The following is a 21,886-nucleotide window of genomic DNA, read 5'->3' on the forward strand; positions in this document are numbered from 1 at the left end:
ACAAATCACACAACATAACCTACTGTACTGAAAATGCACAAAAACACAACCTGCGCTTATATCACATGCAGAGTTAACATGACAGTTGTCTCCAACCGAGTATATTAACAACATAATTTGCTTACTGTTTTTTAGGTATTTTCTTAAGAGCAGTTGGAGGCCACGGAAGGAGTGTTGTATGGCACTGAAGCTTGTTTGTAGGTTTGTTAACACAGTGTCCAAAAAGGGCCAGATGTATACAAAATGGTGTCGTCTGCGAAGAGGTGGATCAAGGAATCACCCGCAGCAAGAGCTATATCATTGATATATACAGAGAAAATAGTCGGCCCGAGAATTGAACCCTGTGGTACCTCCATAGAGACATCCAGAGGTCTGGACAACAGACCCTCCGATTTGACACACTGACCTTGTCTGCGAAGTTGTTGGTGAACCAGGCTTGCACATAAACCTTGCAAGGGGAGGAAATCTTCAGTAGTTATGTCAAATATTGTTATAACTAGCTCTGGCTGGGTTGGTCTTTAACAGCTCATTGTTCTATCTGTGGTTCTGTGCCATTGAGGATGAAGGGAGTTGCAGCTACCCTATACCAATTGTGCTAACCAGGCACAGGTTTTTCAGAAACAGCCATATCAGGAGGGTCGTTGTTGTGTTCATACAGCAGACACACATTTTAAAGGCAATTCATTTTCTCATATAAACACACTTATCTTCAAATACAGATGTAGTCAAATACATTAACAGGTAACATGGGGGAATTCAGACTGCCTTTATTATAGACAAGACAGCCAGGCAGCACCTGTATTGAAAACGCACAAGGATAAACATCAACCAAATCAGTACTTACTGTATATAAAGTACCAGAGGTTCGTTGCATAGTCAGAGCTATCATTAGGATATTTGAATATTTGGAGTATAGGATTTAGGATTTGTCTGTAATATTCTTCACTGTCTAGACAGTAGGTGGCGGTAGATCATAATAGTCATTTTTTGTATTTTAGTCATTTATTTTTTTATTCAACAATAATAATGAAAACAATAAAACACCAAGCGACCCCCCCCCCCCAAAAAAATAAATAAATAAATAAATAAATAATCCAGGACGTTATTTTTTAACAGACATTCAGAGACACACGACTTCTAATATGTTTTCCAACTTTTTAAGTTTCACAAGTTTGAGGGATTTATAAAATAATAAGGAACAGTAGGTTCGTAAAATGTATGAAACTTTCGGATTGGCTCGCGCAAAACAATCGGAATTCGAATTTGGCAAACCAAACGGATAAGTAAAAGTAAGTCTACTTTTCTAATGTTTTAGATCGCTAGCTACTCAATTTTACATAACGCATTTTTGTAAATGACCTTGACATCAATTAAGGATGTGTTTAAGCAAAACATTGTAGTTAACTAACGATAAGACCCTGCCAGCTACCGTTGGCTAACCAAACGTTAGCTAGTTTAGATAGCAGGGTTTGTTAGTTGAGGGCAGCTGCGCTGATTCTGCAGCTGATAGCTTGTTGTTCGCTAGCTGGAATTGTTCCGTTAGACATGCGAAGAAACATTAGCTAACGTTAGTATGTTACACGGTGTTAAAATGCAGTCTCTCATCAGCCATTGTAGCTAACCGCAGATATCTCTACACGTAACTTTTTAGCAAGCAGTGAGTGTGAAAAACGTTTAAGTGACCAATGCCAGGCAGAGTGATGCCACCGACAGGGAGGGGAATGGACAACAAAGGCCCAAAACAAAAATTGTCACAAGAGGTCAGGAAATGCTGCAGTTTTTATGCTATCTGCCGGAAAAGTACATAAACTTCTCAGGGCCATTAGAAAAACAAGTATTCCATACCTTTGGGATAGCCTAGCTAACTTACGTATTTACATCTATTCTCAACTCAACCATATCAATGTCCATTTCTTATTAGTTAACGTGTGTTGTAGTATTTGAGTTGTCCTTTCTCTTTCATTGCAATAGGTTGAACAAACATCTGCATATTGTGACAATTCTCCAGCAAAAAAGAAAAAAGCACACAGTAGTAAACCACCAGCGTCATACTCTTCAGATTTGTTTGAGGCTGAACTTGCAGGTACGCACATATTTGGTTTGGAATCATTTGTATCTCTATGTTTCATAGATTAGAATGATAAATGTTTAGCTCAATTGATACCATTTACAAGAAAAAATATTTATCTAACAATAGAATGTAACTCATGTGGTAGAGCATGGAGCTTGCAACGCAAGGATAGTGGGTTCAATTCCCGAGACCCACCAGTACGTAAAATGAATGTGCTTATGACTAAGTTGCTTTTGATAAAAGTGTCTGGTAAATGGCTGGTATTGATATGTACATTACGGCTCTATTTATTTTCCTTCAAATGATAGGTGCAAATAGAGAGGTCAACATGCTATTTTCCAAATACTCTGAAGTGTTGAGGTAGGTACAACAAAGGTAATGTGACAAATGTGTTGAACAGGTTTTCATTCCATTCTTTGTCATGTTTTGGTGTTTAAATGTCAGAACTTAACCCACATCACATATTATGTTAAGGACGCAGGCAAGCATACTGCATACACACACAGTTTTTTATTATGATAAACAAGCATTAGGTGAATATGCTTCTCTTGAAATAATCTGTACACACTGTCATGTCCATCCTACGTAGTGCCTTTGTTTCCTACAGTGAGAGGGCTGCAATAGATGCCTCACAAGTTAGGGAGTTGGAAGACATATTGATGGAGGCCAGAAACTTGGAGTCACACCTGAAAGAGAAGAAAGAACACTTGAGGCGTACCTTGGCTCTTATTTCTGACAAACTACAGGGATAGACTAGCTACACAGGCCTGCATGCTACAGACATTTGTAAATATTTCCTCACAGATCTCAATCAGTAACATGTCAGTACTTTTATTTTTACCTGTATGTATGCTTTTTATGTTGACTGTCTTCACTCTTAATCCCACACTGGCAAACAAAATGTGAGTGCCATTGTGGTTAATATCTTTATATATGAGCTATTTATTTGTAGCCTACTGTAAACAATAAATAGGGTTAAAAGGTTGACGTTTCAGTGTGTGCAATATCCAAAGTTAAGCACTCGTCTTTGAAAATGTATATAATCAGTTAACCTTTTTACTTGAGACAGTGAAATATAGCCTAGCCATTACCAATCAGGAAACTAACTTTTAGGAAGTAACTGTGTCGTGTGAGTGACCACACGTGTCAATGGATTCCATTCAGACTAGGACTAATTCATCTGTGTATCACATGGAATATTGGGTGGTGTTATCATAGCCTATATTTAACTTTTTCTAATAATATTTTTGAAAGATTTATTAAGACCTTTTTGGTGGTGAGTGAAAAAAATGATAAAACAGTTGCCCATGACTTTTCTTAATACATATTTTTATTCTAAGTTGTTTATGTAGAGGGTTGATATATTCACAAAACAGGAGTGGACACACATTTTCTTTGTTTGCATGGAACTAACAAGGGTTTCACAGTGCTTTAAAGTAAACTTCACATTAAGGTGCTTTGATGGCTATCTAGTCAATCATCAGAAAGGATATACTTTATAAGAAATGAAAAATGGAGAACACAGTACAATTCACACCTTTGTGTTGTTACTCTGATGGGCCTCCTAATTTTTTTTCTGATAGAAGTCTTCTATGAGTCATAGTGGAATTGAATGTCCCATGGAAACCATAGGGAATGTTCACAGGCACCTCAGCTCTGCCCAACTCTTTGAATGTCTTGGCATCCAAAACCAACAGGAACGTGCTTTTGTCCTTGAGAAGGAGAACATGTTTACATTAAGTTAAGAGGCTAACATTGGGAGTTAGGAGTGCAACAATTGTTTACCAACATTCATAGGTGTTTAAAGGGGAACTGACCTTATTTGGAGTGATGACCACAGACATAATGACACCTTCATCCTCTTCTGTAGCGCCAGGCAAGGGTATAAAGACAGGCTCTGAAGGGTACAGTCCAGGATGCTCCCACACCTTAAAGCGCAGTGTGAAGGTCAGCATTGAACGTCCTAACATCAAACTGCAAAATATTACCTAGGCCTAACATCACTCATCGCAATAGAGTACTGTTACTGATGCAGATATTCTACAGTGTGTTTAAAAGGGAAGGAAGAATCAATATAACTGAATCAACCTTCATTCTTTTGCCTTGGAGGTCCATCTTGATGAGAGTGTCTCCTACTAGATGTCTGAAACCGCAACCGTAGAAGTAGCGATATGGTTTGGTGTTGTACTTGGCATAGTTGATTTGTGGGAACTCGAGACCTCCGTACTTATGGAGTTCCTCATCGTGCAGATCCTCATGTGTACAAAACACCTGCAGAGAGAGTGTTTAGTGAGGCTCTGATGCTGAATATTCACATAATGTGGAGGCTAAACACATAACCTTTTGTTTAATGAACTTGATTGGAAAATGAGTGTTGTATTTCAGCAGTGCTGTATAACAGGACTTTTGCATGATTATTGTACACACACCTTGTCCTTAGCAGTCTTGGTGGCAGTGGCGGTACTGTCGGGGCGTGTGTTCAGATTTTGCCCACAGGGTGTCTCCATGTCGACGTTGAGAGGCAAGACAAATCGCCGGGGGAACACTCTGCACATAGTGTTGTACACCTAATTTAAACAAAAAAAAATCAACCTCAACCAGTTCACACGTAGGATAACTGATCCTAGTGACTTCAGCTGGTTACACTTACAGTTGAAGTCAGAAGTTTACATACACCTTAGCCAAATACATTTAAACTCAGTTTTTCACAATTCCTGACATTTAATCCTAGTAAAAATCCCCTGTCTTAGGTCAGTTAGGATCACCACTTTATTTTAAGAATGTGAAATGTCAGAATAATAGAAGAGAGAATGATTTATTTCAGCTTTATTTTTTTCATAACAGTCCAAGTGGGTAAGAAGTTTACAGACACTCAATTAGTATTTGGTAGCATTGCCTTAAACAATTTAAACTTGGGTCAAATGTTTCGGGTAGCCTTCCACAAGCTTCCCACAATAAGTTGGGTGAATTTTGGCCCATTCCTCCTGACAGCTGGTGTGAATGAGTCAGCTTTCTAGGCCTCCTTGCTCGCACATGCTTTTTCAGTTGTGCCCACAAATCTTCTATACGATTGAGGTCAGGGCTTGGTGATGGCCACTCCAATACCTTGGCTTTGTTGTCCTGAAGCCATTTTGCCACAACTAACTTTGGAAGTATGCTTGGGGTTATTGTCCATTTGGAAGACACATTTGTGACCAAGCTTTACCTTCCTGACTGATGTCTTGAGATTTTGCATACTATTGTTTGTACAGATGAACGTGGTACCTTCAGGCATTTGGAAATTGCTCCCAAGGATGAACCAGGCTTATGGAGGTCTACAATTTGTTTTCTGAGGTCTTGGCTGATTTCTTTTGATTTTCCCATGATGTCAAGCAAAGAGGCACTGAGTTTGAAGCTATGCCTTGAAATAATACATCCACAGGTTCACCTATTGACTCAAAGTATGTCAATCAGAATCTTCTAAAGCCATGACATCATTTACTGGAATTTTCCAAGCTGTTTAAAGGCACAGTCAACTTAGTGCATGTAAACTTCTGACCCACTGGAATTGTGATACAGTGAATTATAAGTGAAATAATCTAAGTAATTGTTGGAAAAATTACTTGTGTCATGCACAAAGTAGATGTCCCAACTGACTTGCCAAAACTATAGTATACTGTATAGCTTTAATGAATCGGCCATTATAAATGCTTTATAAAAATAAAAAAATTAAATGATAAATGTTTACAAATAATGAAATACGTATTTGTAGTTAGGATTAGTCTTTTTTTGTGTGCTTATTCATTAAAGTTATGAAGTGTTATACTCTTCAGTTTAGATCGATACTAACCTCGTCGAGAGCCTCTCCTGACTTGCGCATGTTCTGAACCATGTAGTTGTTGATGGCTTTGCCATCGTCTGCGGCACAGAGGTCCATAACCAGGAAGCCATTCTCCTCCCAGGCATTGATCTGGTGGAACGTGGATAGGGCTTTGGCGTGATACTTGACTGAGTAGAGCTGGAAGAGAATAATGGAAGTCAGTCATCAGAAATGAAGCGTGTAACTTACAAGTAATTACTGTTGGCTTAGTATCCTTTGTTGTCTCGTTCCTGGCTTGTGTCTTACCAAAACTTTCTAAACTAATTGAGAGACTCCAAGAGTTCCAGGGATTTCTATACCAAGGTCTTACCTTGCCTGCTTGCTTGTTAATCAAATGAAAGATGGTCTCAAGTTTAGGGTCCCAGTAGACCCCATCGCTGATACCCTTTCCTCTCAGCTTGCCTGTAACAATCTTCAAGAGGTCCATTTTTATAGGCTGCTCAATAAACACCACGTAATTCTCCGACATTGCTGAAATCGAATGAGCAGTATATCAATTGCCACTCTTTTGGAGTTGAGTCAGATCAAATCAGTATTGATAGATCATTGCTGTGCATTCTGATTAACAAAAGGATGAAACATGACCATTTTGGTTTGAACATGGTTGTGTGAGTGAGCAATCTACTCGTGAGGGTTTACATGAAAGGCTGTTTACATTTAAATGTGTCATTAGCTCCACATTAGCCTGTGGAGGCTTTGTGTGGTCTGCTCACCAAAGCTGTGGTAGTATGAAGGTCTTGCCTTGTCCACTGAGGGAATAGAACAGACCACAGTAGCTCCCTCCAGGGTTTCCTCTGGGTTTTCTGGCGTTGTCTTTGTCGGAGGCACGCGGATTATATTGTAAATTGCACCTGATAAAAATACAGGTTTTATTTGGAACGTGGAAAGCTTAACCTTTGGCCATTTTTTTTGCAGGCAAATTTCAGGTTTGTGTTTTGTCATTCTTAATGAAGGTGGTTAATGAATGGGCAGGGGCTTGTTCCTTACTTACCTTTAGCAGAGTAAGAATTCCCCATGTTGTATGTTGTACCATCAGGGTCTGTGTGGGGGTGGGCAGTGGCTCCATTGACAGCGATGAATTTGCTCCAGTCCACCTGTTGAGAGCAGCAACAACAATGAAATGTCTTAATAGCCCTTCAGTCATGCTGTCCTATAATGCAATAGGTATCTTTTTTAATATTTCAACCAAAACATTTGGCTATTTGTTTAGACTGAATGAAACCCTTTGTGTATAAAGGCTACTGTTGGTAGTATGTAGGAAAAGAAAAAGCGGCCTACCTTTTCCTTTGTTTCAAGTGTCTCAGGGTCCACCTTGTGCATGAAGTTAGTCTCCGTGCTCACGTAGTAATTACCTTTGTACGTCACAAAGCTCACATTGTCATTATCTGACGCTTCTGTGGACCAAAGACAGTTTTCATTTGATTAGTACCATGCAAATCAATTCTCTGTCATATATTTAACACTCTTTTACCTCAAACTCTTGAACTGCAGACTTGAACTGTAAACTCACTTGGCAGTTCGAACCGGGACAGAAAGCGCTGGAAGAAGTTCTTGCAGGGGTCTGGCATGGCCACAGTCCCGAATTCAGACACAACAATACGGCTGTTCTCACTGTTAGCCGTGTAGCAGTCACTGCCCAGGAAGCGGCTCTTGTAGGTCACCTGACCCCCTGCGATTTTGAACTGATGCAGGAGGGCCATTCCATCAAACCAGTGGTTGAATCTGAGAAGCAGAAGAAATAGTTAATGTAGTACTTTGACTTGGTGAGACTTACAGTAAATCATTCCTTATATGTAGAAATAGTCATTTACACCTCATCTGATTCTGGTCAAACATATATAGCTTGTTAAAATATACTCACTTATTATTACCAATCTCAAACTTTCCTGGTCCGTTTCTGAGGAAATTGCCACTAATCCACTCTGGGATAGTTCCACTGATCTTAGTGCTGATGGCCTCTGGGGTCTCATCCACAGACGCCACGATCTTCTCAATGCATGGCAGGCCGTGCACGTCTGTGTAATGATGATCCTTATTCTTCTTTTTCAGGTCTGCAAGGACAAAGTCCAGACAATATTATTACCCCAAAACATCTGAAGACCTACAAAGCAAAAACAGCAGATAGATATTAAAGCAGAACTAGAAATTGTATTAAAGGAGCTTGTGAGGATTAATAAGCCTAAAATAAATGACTCTTTTAGATTTTTTTATTTTACAAAGTGAATAGTCAATAGTCAAGATGAGATGAAAATAAATTACGCAATATACAGTCTGGCTACAAAACGTTTTAACCCTCATTGGAGAACATCAACTTACCTGTATTTCTTGGAGGTGACATGGTTGTCAGGATTGAGAATGTCTGTGGCGGTCTTGCTTGATGGGAGGGCAAGTGATAGGACTCTTCTCATGTGAAGCTCCTGTGTGCTGCTTAGTGTAACAGGCTGAGCTTTTATACTATCACTGGAGCGCAACCCTTTAGACCACGTGGTGGTTCTTACATAAGTCTCTGCAGAACAGGTCTGTAAGCATAGGCGTGAGAAGTAGGGGTGCTGCCACACGCCCTGAAAAGTCTAAACAAAAAAATATTTAGGAATAAGAAATGTAATTTAAAAAATCTCACAAAGTGGCGCACTGGGCGTTTACTAGTCCTATATTTCCCTGTCAGTGAAAAAACTGCAGCACTCCCAATCCCAAACATCTTCGGCTGCGGTCAAAAAATAACTCTGATAACCCAATCAGGGGGGTGATCTCTGGATCGGCTCCAGAAGTTGTAAACTAACACAGCAGGAGCTACACTGTATAAAACATGATATTTTGGAATGTGTTCATTAGCTGTGTGTATATTTAAGAGATCTGTGTACATTATTTGTTATTTAACCTTTTACTGCAGTGGGCTAAATCAAGGTCACACAGTGTTTCTTGGTAGTCTTAAACAAATCTACTTTGAAACAAAAGTATACACCCCACACACATGGTTATGGGCTTAAAAATAAAATACACCTGTACCATGTCAGATATAGAGTTGAATGTATTTTGAGTTTGCATCCCAATATTAAACTTTATATACACACAGAAGACTGAAATATTACAAAACCATTTGAGCTATACCCCTTTCAGACATGGAATGTGGCTCCTTGAAAGCGCCTCGGCTATGGTATGTTTGTTTTGTCTGAAAGGGTACATACACTACAGCTTTTTAAATGCCGACACACAACTTTCTCGGGAGATAGCCAATCAAATGATCTCGAGCTGCCTGCCTGCTTGCAGACCACTCTCTCCTAAGCAAAGTACTTTGAAGTTTGTAAATACAATGACGTACCAATACATTTAGTAGAAAGAAAACACATCAATCTACCTTACCATAAAAAAAAACAGCAGAAAAACATCACCGCACATCAATCACCACTGTTTACTGAACTACTGAACATTCTGTACAGGAGCAGAGTTCTACTGTCTGAAAAGGTACAGATGCTTCTGATGTGGCACTTTGTTAACTGTCTGAAAGGTTATCAATTGTCGCTATTGACCTTAGCGGCTGCCTATGTATGAAAAAGGTCAAAGAAACACTGGATTTCGACAGGTTTTTGAAACAATGTTTATTAATTATGAAATTGTGAAAACTCTTAACCTTCCACCATGAGGCCACTAGGCCATTTGACTGCAGGAAAGGGCTACGATAAAGCAGCAGACCTCATTATTACAGTTTTGTTTCTAGGCCAGGAAAGTCCAACAGAACAAACCGTCCAGTCATAATATTTGACACACTCCAGCTCTGTATCCTTAGGCTGTTTTATTAATAAAACAACAACAGCTATTTGTGTCAGAGTATTTTCAGAAGCATTGCTTGTAATTTCCAGACAATGAATATGGAGCTTTTTTAAATGTATTATTATGCATGCTTTTATGTGACCTGAAATCCATCTTGGAGATCATGTTCCTCACTTTTTTAAGAGTTCCAAGATGCCTCAGGGACATTAAAGTTGATCCTATCCTTATTCTATTAAATAATTTGTATCTTTATTATAATACACTTTTATAATATTTTTCAGTATAGTGTTATTAAATATTGTAGTGACCATATTTGGCAGAACAATTGCTGTATGTAACCCTTTAAAACATTGCCACGGCAAGAGTAATACCAAAGACTTTGGTGTAATACGTGCCTGGGTGTTTTAAGAGTTGACCTCAATTGCACAGTGCTGAAGTTTGAGATGAGGGTACGTTTACGGTCACGAACCGTAAATGTTAACTTACAAAAACAAGACCTACGATTGTATGATAACTGACCCCTGAACGTGTCCCTCCGTTAACCCCATGAAGCATGTCGCACAGCTGCTGTTAAACTCAATATTATAGCGTCAATATTACATGTCATGCTACAGCTCAAACACATCCTCACTGGACAGATGTATGAAAAGATGGAGATTAACAAAAGACTTGTGGTTTCACTTTATTTGGTAATACTAACTAAAAGTAATTCAGTCATTTCAAAAAATCACATTATGGGATGCTTGGAACCTTATCAGACTCCAACCGGGCAAAAGTCATCAACATAAAGGAATTTAGTGAATTTCTGTCTTTTTCCCCGCCTTTTTTTTTTTTTTTTTCCCCCGCCTTTTAACGTAAATCCATTGACATGGTAAAAATGTTTGATTATTTCACTTTGAATTCACCTTAGTTGACAAAAATTGATGTTGAACTGACGTCTGTTCCCATTGAGTGGCTTCTCTGGCATTATCACTTAAATGTAGGTTTAGTGTTATTTTCCCTGCAGTACGCTGAACTGTGAATTTACTGTGTTATATTACCCCCCATTTGAATGTTATTACAATCTGGAAGTTGTTAGCCAACCCAGTCAATAAAGCATGTGTTTTTAGAGTGGGTTTATGATTTTTTTTGATTCTCTAGCTGTCCCTACATTTGAAAGTAAGTAATTGGTTAAATTAGCTCATTTCAGTACAGGACATTCCCATGACAAAAAAAATCTTCCATGCACTCATAATATTGAACATACCCTCCAGCTCTAAACACTGAACATGTGGAATGAGGCTGTTTAAAAGGGGAACTGCAGCTGTTTTTGACAGTATTATAGGGAATTTCCTGAGATATTTGTATTTCTCCGTGTATCCATAATTATGTGTGTTTATGATGTTTTATCTTGAGAGATCATGGTCTTCATCTTCCCTTTTGAGCCAGGTCAGTGGTGGTCACCTTCTATGAACCTATCAGTTTAGAATGTTTAGTCTAACTCTCGAGAATTTCCTCATTTAGCCAATAAAACTATTATTTCGGTCTGTTAATCCTTGTTAATTGTATCATCCTTGATACATGTCATTTATTGCAGTGTAGAGAAGTAAAATGTCTGGAGATAACACACCACAGATTTCTAATGACCTGTTCATGACGGAAAAGCCTAAACCAACGGGACGATAGCACCTATCATATCTCTTGTTATGTGCGGGTGAAACTGTCTGAATTGAAACGGTCCCTCTGACGTACAGTGGCAAGAAAAAGTATGTGAACCCTTTGGAATTACCTGGATTTCTGCATAAATTGGTCATCAAATTGGATCTGAATCTAAGTCACAACAATAGACAAACATAGTGTGCTTAAACTGATAAAACACAAATTATTGTATTTTTCTTGTCTATATTGAATACATAATTTAAACATTCACAGTATAGGTTGGAAAAAGTATGTGAACCCCTAGGCTAATGACTTCTTCAAAAGCTAATTGGACTCAGGAGTCAGCTAACCTGGAGTCCAATCAATGAGACAAGATTGGAGATGTTGGTTAGAGCTGCCTTGCCCTATAAAAAACACTCACAAAATTTAATTTTGCTATTCACAAGAAGCATTGCCTGATGTGAACCATTCCTCGAACAAAAGAGATCTCAGAATACCAAAGATGAAGAATTGTTGACTTGCATAAAGCTGGAAAGGGTTAAAAAAGTATCTCTAAAAGCCTTTATGTTCATCAGTCCACAAAAAGACAAATTGTCTATAAATGGAGAAAGTTCAGCACTGTTGCTACTCTCCCTAGGAGTGGCCGTCCTGCAAAGATGACTGCAAGAGCACAGCGCAGAATGCTCAATGAGGTTAAGAAGAATCCTAGAGTGTCAGCTAAAGATCTATCTATGGAACGTGAAACACTAAACAAGAATGGCGTTCATGGGAGGACACCACAGAAAGATGCCACTGCTGTCCAAAAAAAACATTGCTGCACGTCTGAAGTTCGCAAATGAGCATCTGGATGTTCCACAGTGCTACTGGAAAAATATTCTGTGGACAGATGAAACTACAGTTGAGTTGTTTGGAAGGAATACAAAACACCTTGTGGAGAAAAAAAGGCACAGCACACAAACATCAAAACCTCATCCCAACTGTAAAGTATGGTGGAGGGAGCATCATGGTTTGTGGCTGCTTTGCTGCCTCAGCAAGCTGTCCAGGCCCTATCATTGACAGAAAAATGAATTCCCAAGTGTATCAAGACATTTTAGGCTATCTGTCCGCCAATTGAAGCTCAACAGAAGTTGGGTGATGCAACAGGACAACGACCCAAAACACAGAAGTAAATAAACAACAGAATGGCTTCAACAGAAGAAAATACGCCTTCTGGAGTGGCCCAGTCAGAGTCCTGACCTCAACCCGATTTGAGATGCTGTGGCATGACCTCGAGAGATCAGACAAAGAATATTGCTGAACTGAAACAGTTTGTAAAGAGGAATGGTCCAAAATTCCTCCTGACCGGTGTGCAGGCCTGATCCGCAACTACAGAACATGTTTGGTTGAGGTTATTGCTGCCAAAGGAGGGTCAACCAGTTATTAAATCCAAGGGTTCACATACTTTTCCCACCCTGCATTGTGAATGTTTACATGGGGTGTTCAATAAAGACATGAAACCATATAATTGTTTGTGTTTTATTAGTTTAAGCAGACTGTTTGTCTATTGCTGTGACCAAGATGAAGATCAGATTAAATTTTATGACCAGAAATCCAGGTATTTCCAAAGGGTTCACATAACTTTTTTAGCCAGTAGCCTATAGCTGGAATGATAAACCGAACATTACAATCACTTATCACAGGCATTTTGCTGTTATCATTCATTATGATAATTTGCCTATTCTTCAGAAATGTGAAATTAAAAAGTTAGCTGATATGGGTGGTTGTTAATGGGACAATTGATGACTACAACCATCAAATTAGTAGTATTCGTTTAAATTATAATTTTAAACTGTGGTCATATTATTTATAAACTTATGGTTCTAGTTATCATTATCGCATGATATGGATGGGTCACCAATTACATTCAGCCGTGGGCCGATGGGGCGGAACATACAGTGCCTTGCGAAAGTATTCGGCCCCCTTGAACTTTGCGACATTTTGCCACATTTCAGGCTTCAAACATAAAGATATAAAACTGTATTTTTTTGTGAAGAATCAACAACAAGTGGGACACAATCATGAAGTGGAACGACATTTATTGGATATTTCAAACTTTTTTAACAAATCAAAAACTGAAAAATTGGGCGTGCAAAATTATTCTGCCCCTTTACTTTCAGTGCAGCAAACTCTCTCCAGAAGTTCAGTGAGGATCTCTGAATGATCCAATGTTGACCTAAATGACTAATGATGATAAATACAATCCACCTGTGTGTAATCAAGTCTCCGTATAAATGCACCTGCACTGTGATAGTCTCAGAGGTCCGTCAAAAGCGCAGCGAGCATCATGAAGAACAAGGAACACACCAGGCAGGTCCGAGATACTGTTGTGAAGAAGTTTAAAGCCGGATTTGGATACAAAAAGATTTCCCAAGCTTTAAACATCCCAAGGAGCACTGTGCAAGCGATAATATTGAAATGGAAGGAGTATCAGACCACTGCAAATCTACCAAGACCTGGCCGTCCCTCTAAACTTTCAGCTCATACAAGGAGAAGACTGATCAGAGATGCAGCCAAGAGGCCCATGATCACTCTGGATGAACTGCAGAGATCTACTGCTGAGGTGGGAGACTCTGTCCATAGGACAACAATCAGTCGTATATTGCACAAATCTGGCCTTTATGGAAGAGTGGCAAGAAGAAAGCCATTTCTTAAAGATATCCATAAAAAGTGTTGTTTAAAGTTTGCCACAAGCCACCTGGGAGACAGACCAAACATGTGGAAGAAGGTGCTCTGGTCAGATGAAACCAAAATTGAACTTTTTGGCAACAATGCAAAACGTTATGTTTGGTGTAAAAGCAACACAGCTGAACACACCATCCCCACTGTCAAACACGGTGGTGGCAGCATCATGGTTTGGGCCTGCTTTTCTTCAGCAGGGACAGGGAAGATGGTTAAAATTGATGGGAAGATGGATGGAGCCAAATACAGGACCATTCTGGAAGAAAACCTGATGGAGTCTGCAAAAGACCTGAGACTGGGACAGAGATTTGTCTTCCAACAAGACAATGATCCAAAACATAAAGCAAAATCTACAATGGAATGGTTCAAAAATAAACATATCCAGGTGTTAGAATGGCCAAGTCAAAGTCTAGACCTGAATCCAATCGAGAATCTGTGGAAAGAACTGAAAACTGCTGTTCACAAATGCTCTCCATCCAACCTCACTGAGCTCGAGCTGTTTTGCAAGGAGGAATGGGAAAAAAATTCAGTCTCTCGATGTGCAAAACTGATAGAGACATACCCCAAGCGACTTACAGCTGTAATCGCAGCAAAAGGTGGCGCTACAAAGTATTAACTTAAGGGGGCTGAATAATTTTGCACGCCCAATTTTTCAGTTTTTGATTTGTTAAAAAAGTTTGAAATATCCAATAAATGTCGTTCCACTTCATGATTGTGTCCCACTTGTTGTTGATTCTTCACAAAAAAATACAGTTTTATATCTTTATGTTTGAAGCCTGAAATGTGGCAAAAGGTCGCAAAGTTCAAGGGGGCCGAATACTTTCGCAAGGCACTGTAGTTATAAATAATTTGTACACTGCAAATTGACTGCGAGAATCCCAAACAGATATATTTGACAAAAACAGAACACTTCAAACCTTGATTACATTGGGAAACGATCACATATGCCTCCATGTATGCGTGGGAATACTTGAGAACAGATTTCCTAAAGTAAAATCATTTTGAGCTGATTTCCTGGTGATATTAGTTAAGGGAGATTTTTTCTTCTTAATTTGGCATATTGGGGAACCCTGACCTACAGTATTCCAAATACTTTCAGATACTTGAGCTGTGCTTGATTAATTTTAGCCAGTACAATGGAACCAATAGTATAGTCCCCAAAGTGCAAACGGTTAAATCAAGCACACATTTGACATGTGTATTTGACCCAGGTCTGAATTTAAATGCTCTGCATTTCCGATCATCTAACATCCAAAATTGTTATTTTTGTACAATAAGTACAGTGTCCTTTCAGCAATGTGTGGTCTAAAGCTGAGAGCTATTTCCTAATCCTTTCAGTTACTGTACATTTTCTTATGTCCATTGGCGTCACTCTTGTCCCCATGGACATTCATCAAAAACACTAAACATGCAATGCTGCAGATGCAGAGCTCAGTCATTTCAGCATGTTTTCTTTCTGACTTTACTCACATCCTCTCACAGTGAGGCCAAACTATACCATAGCCTGCCTGTGTCATCAGTTACTGCGATGTCCCACTTAAATTGAACCAAACTGTCTGTTTGACAAAACGAGCACGAATGCTTTGACAAACTTGACAGGGAAATAATTAGTAGGCGAGCATGTTAAAGTGGTTAATGCAATAACTGGTGTAGGTAGATAAACCATTTCCCCTCGTGTCAACCCATCAGACTTTATGAGCGCTGATTTATACAGTGTAGGCACAGATGAAAAGGGAAACCATATATGGGACATGAATGTGAAACCGCTCAATGTTATATCATCATCATAAATGCAAAGATACACCAGGGGTTTTTGACAAACTTGAAGTGATGTTGAATTCCTGACCATAGGTTGAATGCAAGTTATTGGAATATTGCAATGTGAGTTAACCCTCTTTTCCCTGGATTTAGGATAAGCTGTGCTATTTCAATCAACTAACTATCATGGTTTCCTACTGTTATAATGACTTTTTTATGAAGTATTAGTTCTCAAACAAACATCTTTTCATATCTTCTCAATTTCACCTTGAAGTCGGTACACTTGTTTGATGATAAATCATATGATGAGTGTACTGTGCAGTGAGTTTTGATAATACATGTTCACAAGACAGCAAACCTTCTACAGTATTTAGCATGTAAGAAATATTTAATAGTTTCAAAATAACTATAACTGGCATTTTGGTCAATACCACAGACATGTCTGTTAGAGATCAATTATGTAAATGTAATAGTATGGTGTTTATGCCATACTAAATTGACAGCCTTGGGACTACAGATTTGAGTTGATCAGTTATGCTAATTATGTTCCTCACTAAAAAACTAAACATTGAATGAAGTTTCCTTTTGTATCCATGGCCATTATCCTAACAGGAAACAACTTGATCATAACCTCAATCTGTTTCGTTTCAAATTGGGTACAAATTACACCATGCTTTCAAAACAAATGTGCCTTGTTTAGAAAACATACTTGATTTTATATACAGTGCCAGTCAAAAGTTTGGACACACCTCAAGGGTTTTTCTTTATTTTCAACTATTTTCTACTTTGTAGAATAATAATGAGGACCGCAAAACTATGAAATAACACATATGGAATCACATAAAGTGTTAAACAAACAACTTTTTAACTAAACAAATCAAAATATATTTGAGATTCTGTGTGCAAAGCTGTCATCAAGACAAAGGGTGGCTACTTTGAAGAATCTCAAATATAAAATATTTTATTTAACACTTTTTTTGGTTACTACATGATTCCATCTGTGTTATCTCATAGTAGTTTTGATGTCTTCACTAGTACAAATAATGAAAAACCTTTGAATGAATAGGTGTCTTCAAGAATATAACTTTTATAAATGCCTCATGAGTTTAGTTCAATTGTCACACTCCATGAGAACCAATAATATAAGCTTGTTTTCCCCCAATGTTTGTAAACATATCATGGATCATCAGTCCTTGCATTCATAGCTATGTCTATTGTCTGAAAACAGAGGTGGGGGGGTGACTGTTTACTTATTATTTCATCTGATGATTTGCCCTTCAAACAGTTACATATTATCAAGATATCAATGTGTCACCAACAAAAAGGTAAACAATGAGACCTATAGCAAATGCTGCATATGGCATTAATTTTTCACATGTAAATAGCACTTTTCAGTAGTGCTCAAAGCATGCCATTCCATTGAGCGCAGCATCGAATCAATGAGCCCAATCAGTCCTCCATGACAACAAAATCATAAACAACAGAGTAGGGCTGGCTAATAAATCCTTAGATTTGGGGTCATGCTCAGGTAAAACAATTTGGCTAATCTATACTTGCATATTTCCAAGTCCTATTCTTGAAGATCAAGGGGTGTAACATTTATTGGAATGACTGGAATTCTGATAGACTTTGGTTTTTAATGTAAAGATATCATTTAATCATATTTTTATTATTATATGTAGTAGAAAGCGATGGGTTAGAAGAAGCCTACATAACCAACTCTTAAAGTCAAATTTAACATCCGTATATGGACAGCTATATAAACTTGAACATTGATTTATCCGGGAATATGTTGTTAAATTGGTAACGTACATTTCTAAAAGTTACTGAATGTAATTAGATTACGTTACTGAGTTTGGGTCATCCAAAAGTCCCGTTACTGATTAGTTACTAGTTACTTGTCCAAAATTGTAAAGGATTACATTTAGAAAGTGACGTACCCAACCCTGCGGATTGACCGTGCAATTTGATATGTGCACTAATTTAGCGATGTCATCATATTCGCAAAAGTTTATAGTTTACGGTAGAGAAACAGTCATTAGCACCCTTTCTACGTTTTGCGTTACAAAATTTGGGAGGCGCATGGCGTTGTGGTGCTCGATTTGGCCTCTGCAAGCCTCCGGAGGCGCCACAATTACATCACACCCTCCATTTGCAGTCTCCGGATCTTTATTGTTTAAAGCATAAATTGGGTTTAGCAGCAATGCGACCGAGTGTCGGAGGTGCCACACATGAATAGGCTACATCTGTCGGTACAAAGTATCTATTCTAAGTTCAAGTCATGACTGAATAGCCTACAGAAGGCGACATTTCCGAGGTAAGATATAGCCACACTTCATCTTTAAGAATACTGTCGAGTTGACAAGTTAAATCTAAATGGTTTATGATTGAAACCACTTCCTGGTTGTGCCCTAACTGACGGGCATTTATGCCGCAGTCAAACAACTGAGAACTGAGAAAACAACTGAGAACTGAGAAAATACGAGGTCAAATAATGACTTTAGTGAGCTTCAGGTCTGAGTTCCCGAGTAGGAATTTCGAGTTGGATGACTGTTTCAAATCGATTTCAGAGTTTTGAGCTCCCAGTTGTTTTGAACACGGCATTAAACACGTGTGGAACTAAACACACATGTAGGCCAATTGGGTAGTTTTATTAAAACAATGTACATTGCTTCAATGATAATGACAATAATATGAGTGTATGATAAACATGTTGGGTTCTGTTTACTGAGTTGGCAGCGTTTCCTATCACTAAAAGTAGGGCTATGTGTATGATCGGATGACTATCTGCCAATGGATCTTAATGATGGATCAAAGATGATAGCTCTATGGTCCTTGCAATATAGGATCATCGGGACATCCCATTTTAATTATAAACTTCAAATGTGGTAAGGTAAATGTAGGGGTTAGGGTAGGGACGTCCCAATGATCCCGGATAGCGCAAACTGTAGTCCTGGAATGGCGATTACAGTGCACAAAACATTAGGAACACCTTCCTGATATTGAGTTGCACCCCTCACCCCTTCCTCAGTGCAGCTCGATTCATGGCATAATCAAGTGAAATGTCTCCCCCTGGTGTTTGAAAGAAAATCCTACATCTGCATTGGTATGAGTAGAGGCTATTCTAATTAGTAGTGTTTTATTAAATGTAAATTATATAAGCTATATTATAGTATTTTAAAGGCTACTTGAGTAGGCTTTTTAACTAGCCTACTTATAGATCTATATATATATATATGAAGGGCACATGGCCAGTGAGTGAAAAAATTAATGTATGACAATATTTGTCATAAATTTAGGCCTCATAACATATTTTTGCCTCTAGTGACGTTCAAGCTTGATCCGGAGAAGATGGCAAGCAGCTCCGAATGTAAGTGTGTTGAGTTTGCGGTAGTAGACAAGGAGGACATCTTTTTTCAAGGTAAAGTGGTGCTTTAAAAGGTTGACTGAACTTTGTTTTTTATGTCCACACGTGTAAACTACCGATTTGAAATTATTATTATTTTTTTTATGTGAATAATGTTCAAAGCTTTGTCAGAGATGTCACCCTCTGCTCCTTGTCTTTGTGTTGTCTTCATGTTATCTGTGTGGACTGATTCCCTGTAAAGTCGAACATGACGGTAATATACATTTCTAACAATTACTATTACAAGTTATGTAGATGTGGCTCGTCTTACCTAGACCATGTGCTATTTAGTTCCAGCTGAAAACATAGACTGTTAAAGTAACTGTCCAGTGAAAATCTCACATTCTGTTAGCTCATACCCAAATAATGTTGTTGACTTATGCTATACTCATGTTTGTGGCCAAAGCATAAATTGGAGAAAAAACACTTAAAAACCCACACATCAAACTCATCAATCTCAAACAGAACATTTAAAAAATACCTTCTATTTCCTCATAGAGAATGATGCCATCAGAGATGCTGTATATAATGATGAGATGGTCTTGTCTCCACCCTAACAATGGGAGTCATTGTCCTAAAGGCGGGAAGGCAGCCTCAATTTGTCGGGTCATGGACTCTACAAGGTGTCGAAAGCGTTCCACAGGGATGCTGACTCCAATGCTTCCCACAGTTGTCGAGTCGGCTGGATGTCTTTTGCAGTTCTTGACACAAACCGGTGCGCCTGGCACCTACTACCATACCCCGTTCAAAGCCACTTAAATCGTTTGTCTTGCCCATTCACCCACTGAATGGCACACATACACAATCCATGTCTCAATTGTCTTAAGGCATAAAAATCATTTTTTAACCTGTCTCCTCCCCTTCATCTACACTGATTTTGAAGTTGATTTAACAAGTGACATCAATAAGGGGTCATAGCTTTCACCTGGATTCACCTGGTTAGTATGTTTTGTATACTCTGTGTATATCACACTGTCAAATGTTTTTTGTTTGTTGGGTTCACACATTCCCTCCTCGTCTGCAGATTTAGAGTCGGATGATTTTCAAAAGGAGACTAGAAAATGCTTCCAAAAAATGATCCAAATCAAGAACAATCGATTCCTGGTTGTAGATGAAGACGTTCTCAAGTTTAAAGAGCGGAATAAGGAGCAATGCAAAGCAGGTAAATGTACCTAGTGAACCCAATTTGCCGGGGTTAAAGTTATCCATCACCGTGAAGGATTTCTGTCATATGGAATTGGCCACTCACGGTTTAATACATGTACAAAATGATGAGAGTGAAGTCTTGAATCTCGCTCCTTTCAAAATCTGCGTCTCCTTTCGTTGAGTCTACCTCTAAGTTTAAGTCATGGGATTTTTGGGGGGGCTTTAACCCCTGAATCTGTGTCCAGTAAACTGGCCCTCAAAGTATAATACAGAGATTAGGCTACTGATGCGCTTGCTGCATATCACAACCCCGTGCATCAGGGAAGATCAGGTGACATCCATATGACTAAAACGTGCAAAAGTACTTTACGCATATTTGCTGCAAGACATATTTCCCTCTGTTGGATGCATATTTTTTTCTTATCTGGTTTCTAGATGATTGCCGGTTCAATATCCAACAATATAAAAACAATGACATTGCCAAGGCCAATGGAATTGCTGTTATTCTCTCTGTGACATCACCTTGTAAGCAAACTTACATGGTGTGCTGCAAGAATGGGGACCAAGAAGGAGTTTCTGCTAAACCACTGGTAAGCATACATTTTGAAATTAAGTGCTTACATCTACGTTACATTTAACGTATGGCTTAATTTCACATTTTACAGCTGAACTTTCCACAAAGCAATAGACACCCTCTGTAGTCTCTTTAGCCTTAGTTTGGGGTTGGGTTCAGCAGTCGTTCAAGAAAAACAAAAATCGGTGTTCTCCTTATGAGATAAGATCAGGAAGTACATTCCCACTTAATAGTTTCTCCCTGCTGAATTACAACCCAGGTGTGATTATTACTGTACCTTCATACCAGCTGTTCGCACAAACAAACTTCACACTGACAAGACAAAGGTAACCCACTCCACTCCCTCTTATTTCCCCCCAGGAGCAACCTTTGCCTGACTACATTGGCTGCTCAAAACATGAGGCTGTGTTCTTCATGGAAGTAATTCCTGGTACATCTCAGTACAGATTTCAGTCATCGCTGCGGACTAGTTCATACTTGAGCTTTGAGGCTGGACCAGATGCAGAGCTCATAAAGTTAGTTCTCAGGCAGGTGCCTAAGGATGTTGTGGATGAGAACTCTAAAATGCGCTTACTGACATGTTGAGTTTATGGTTCTTTTGTTAAATCACTGTAAATACTCAGTGTTTATAGAATAGAAAGTTATTGGTCCAGTGGGATGGTTTATATATTTTTTTTAATGCTTAAATACCCATTATAGAGTAGTAGTATACACAAGTTCGATTGCTTAGTCATTCTGAACAGTTACCAGACGCTGTTTCTACCTGTGTGTAGTCTACCGTCCTCTGTATACGCTCTGTATTAAACTGATTTAATACATAATCAAATCCGTATCCACATTAATTCTGAAGAGGCTTAAGGTGCATTTTTCTTCCCAAAGCTAATTTGTGATTAACAATCTGAACGGATTGGTGATGTATAAATCGACGACAACTAATAAACAGACAAC

At 38.7% G+C, this 21,886-nt stretch overlaps 2 protein-coding genes and 1 long non-coding RNA gene across 5 annotated transcripts; 2 read left to right on the forward strand and 1 right to left on the reverse strand.

The window, feature by feature from the left end:
* The first annotated feature begins 1,100 nt into the window (after nucleotides 1-1,100).
* Nucleotides 1,101-3,055, forward strand: LOC110507185. Its single transcript, XR_002471090.2, has 5 exons — nucleotides 1,101-1,289; nucleotides 1,652-1,760; nucleotides 1,972-2,083; nucleotides 2,380-2,431; nucleotides 2,679-3,055. It is a non-coding gene; the product is annotated as an uncharacterized LOC110507185 (long non-coding RNA).
* A 470-nt stretch (nucleotides 3,056-3,525) lies between these two features.
* LOC110507165 (beta,beta-carotene 9',10'-oxygenase) lies at nucleotides 3,526-9,318 on the reverse strand. Its single transcript, XM_021587046.2, has 12 exons — nucleotides 8,247-9,318; nucleotides 7,792-7,981; nucleotides 7,441-7,652; nucleotides 7,209-7,324; nucleotides 6,922-7,024; nucleotides 6,644-6,781; nucleotides 6,241-6,401; nucleotides 5,901-6,068; nucleotides 4,501-4,638; nucleotides 4,160-4,342; nucleotides 3,889-3,999; nucleotides 3,526-3,783 (listed from the first exon to the last, which is right to left on the reverse strand). Exons 1-12 carry the CDS (start codon nucleotides 8,266-8,268, stop codon nucleotides 3,619-3,621), a joined length of 1,707 nt encoding a protein of 568 aa, XP_021442721.2. The 5' UTR covers nucleotides 8,269-9,318; the 3' UTR covers nucleotides 3,526-3,618.
* An 8,617-nt stretch (nucleotides 9,319-17,935) lies between these two features.
* il-18 (interleukin 18) lies at nucleotides 17,936-21,764 on the forward strand. 3 transcript variants are annotated; one of them, XM_021586899.2, is made up of 6 exons: nucleotides 17,936-18,129; nucleotides 19,138-19,182; nucleotides 19,421-19,432; nucleotides 20,243-20,380; nucleotides 20,800-20,954; nucleotides 21,299-21,763. In XM_021586899.2, the coding sequence occupies exons 2-6, from the start codon at nucleotides 19,164-19,166 to the stop codon at nucleotides 21,521-21,523; spliced, it is 549 nt and encodes a 182-aa protein (XP_021442574.1). In that variant the 5' UTR covers nucleotides 17,936-18,129; nucleotides 19,138-19,163; the 3' UTR covers nucleotides 21,524-21,763.
* Nucleotides 21,765-21,886: the final 122 nt, after the last annotated feature.

Source organism: Oncorhynchus mykiss, chromosome 27 (genome assembly GCF_013265735.2).
Source record: "Oncorhynchus mykiss isolate Arlee chromosome 27, USDA_OmykA_1.1, whole genome shotgun sequence".
In the NCBI taxonomy this organism is placed as follows: Eukaryota; Metazoa; Chordata; class Actinopteri; order Salmoniformes; family Salmonidae; genus Oncorhynchus; species Oncorhynchus mykiss.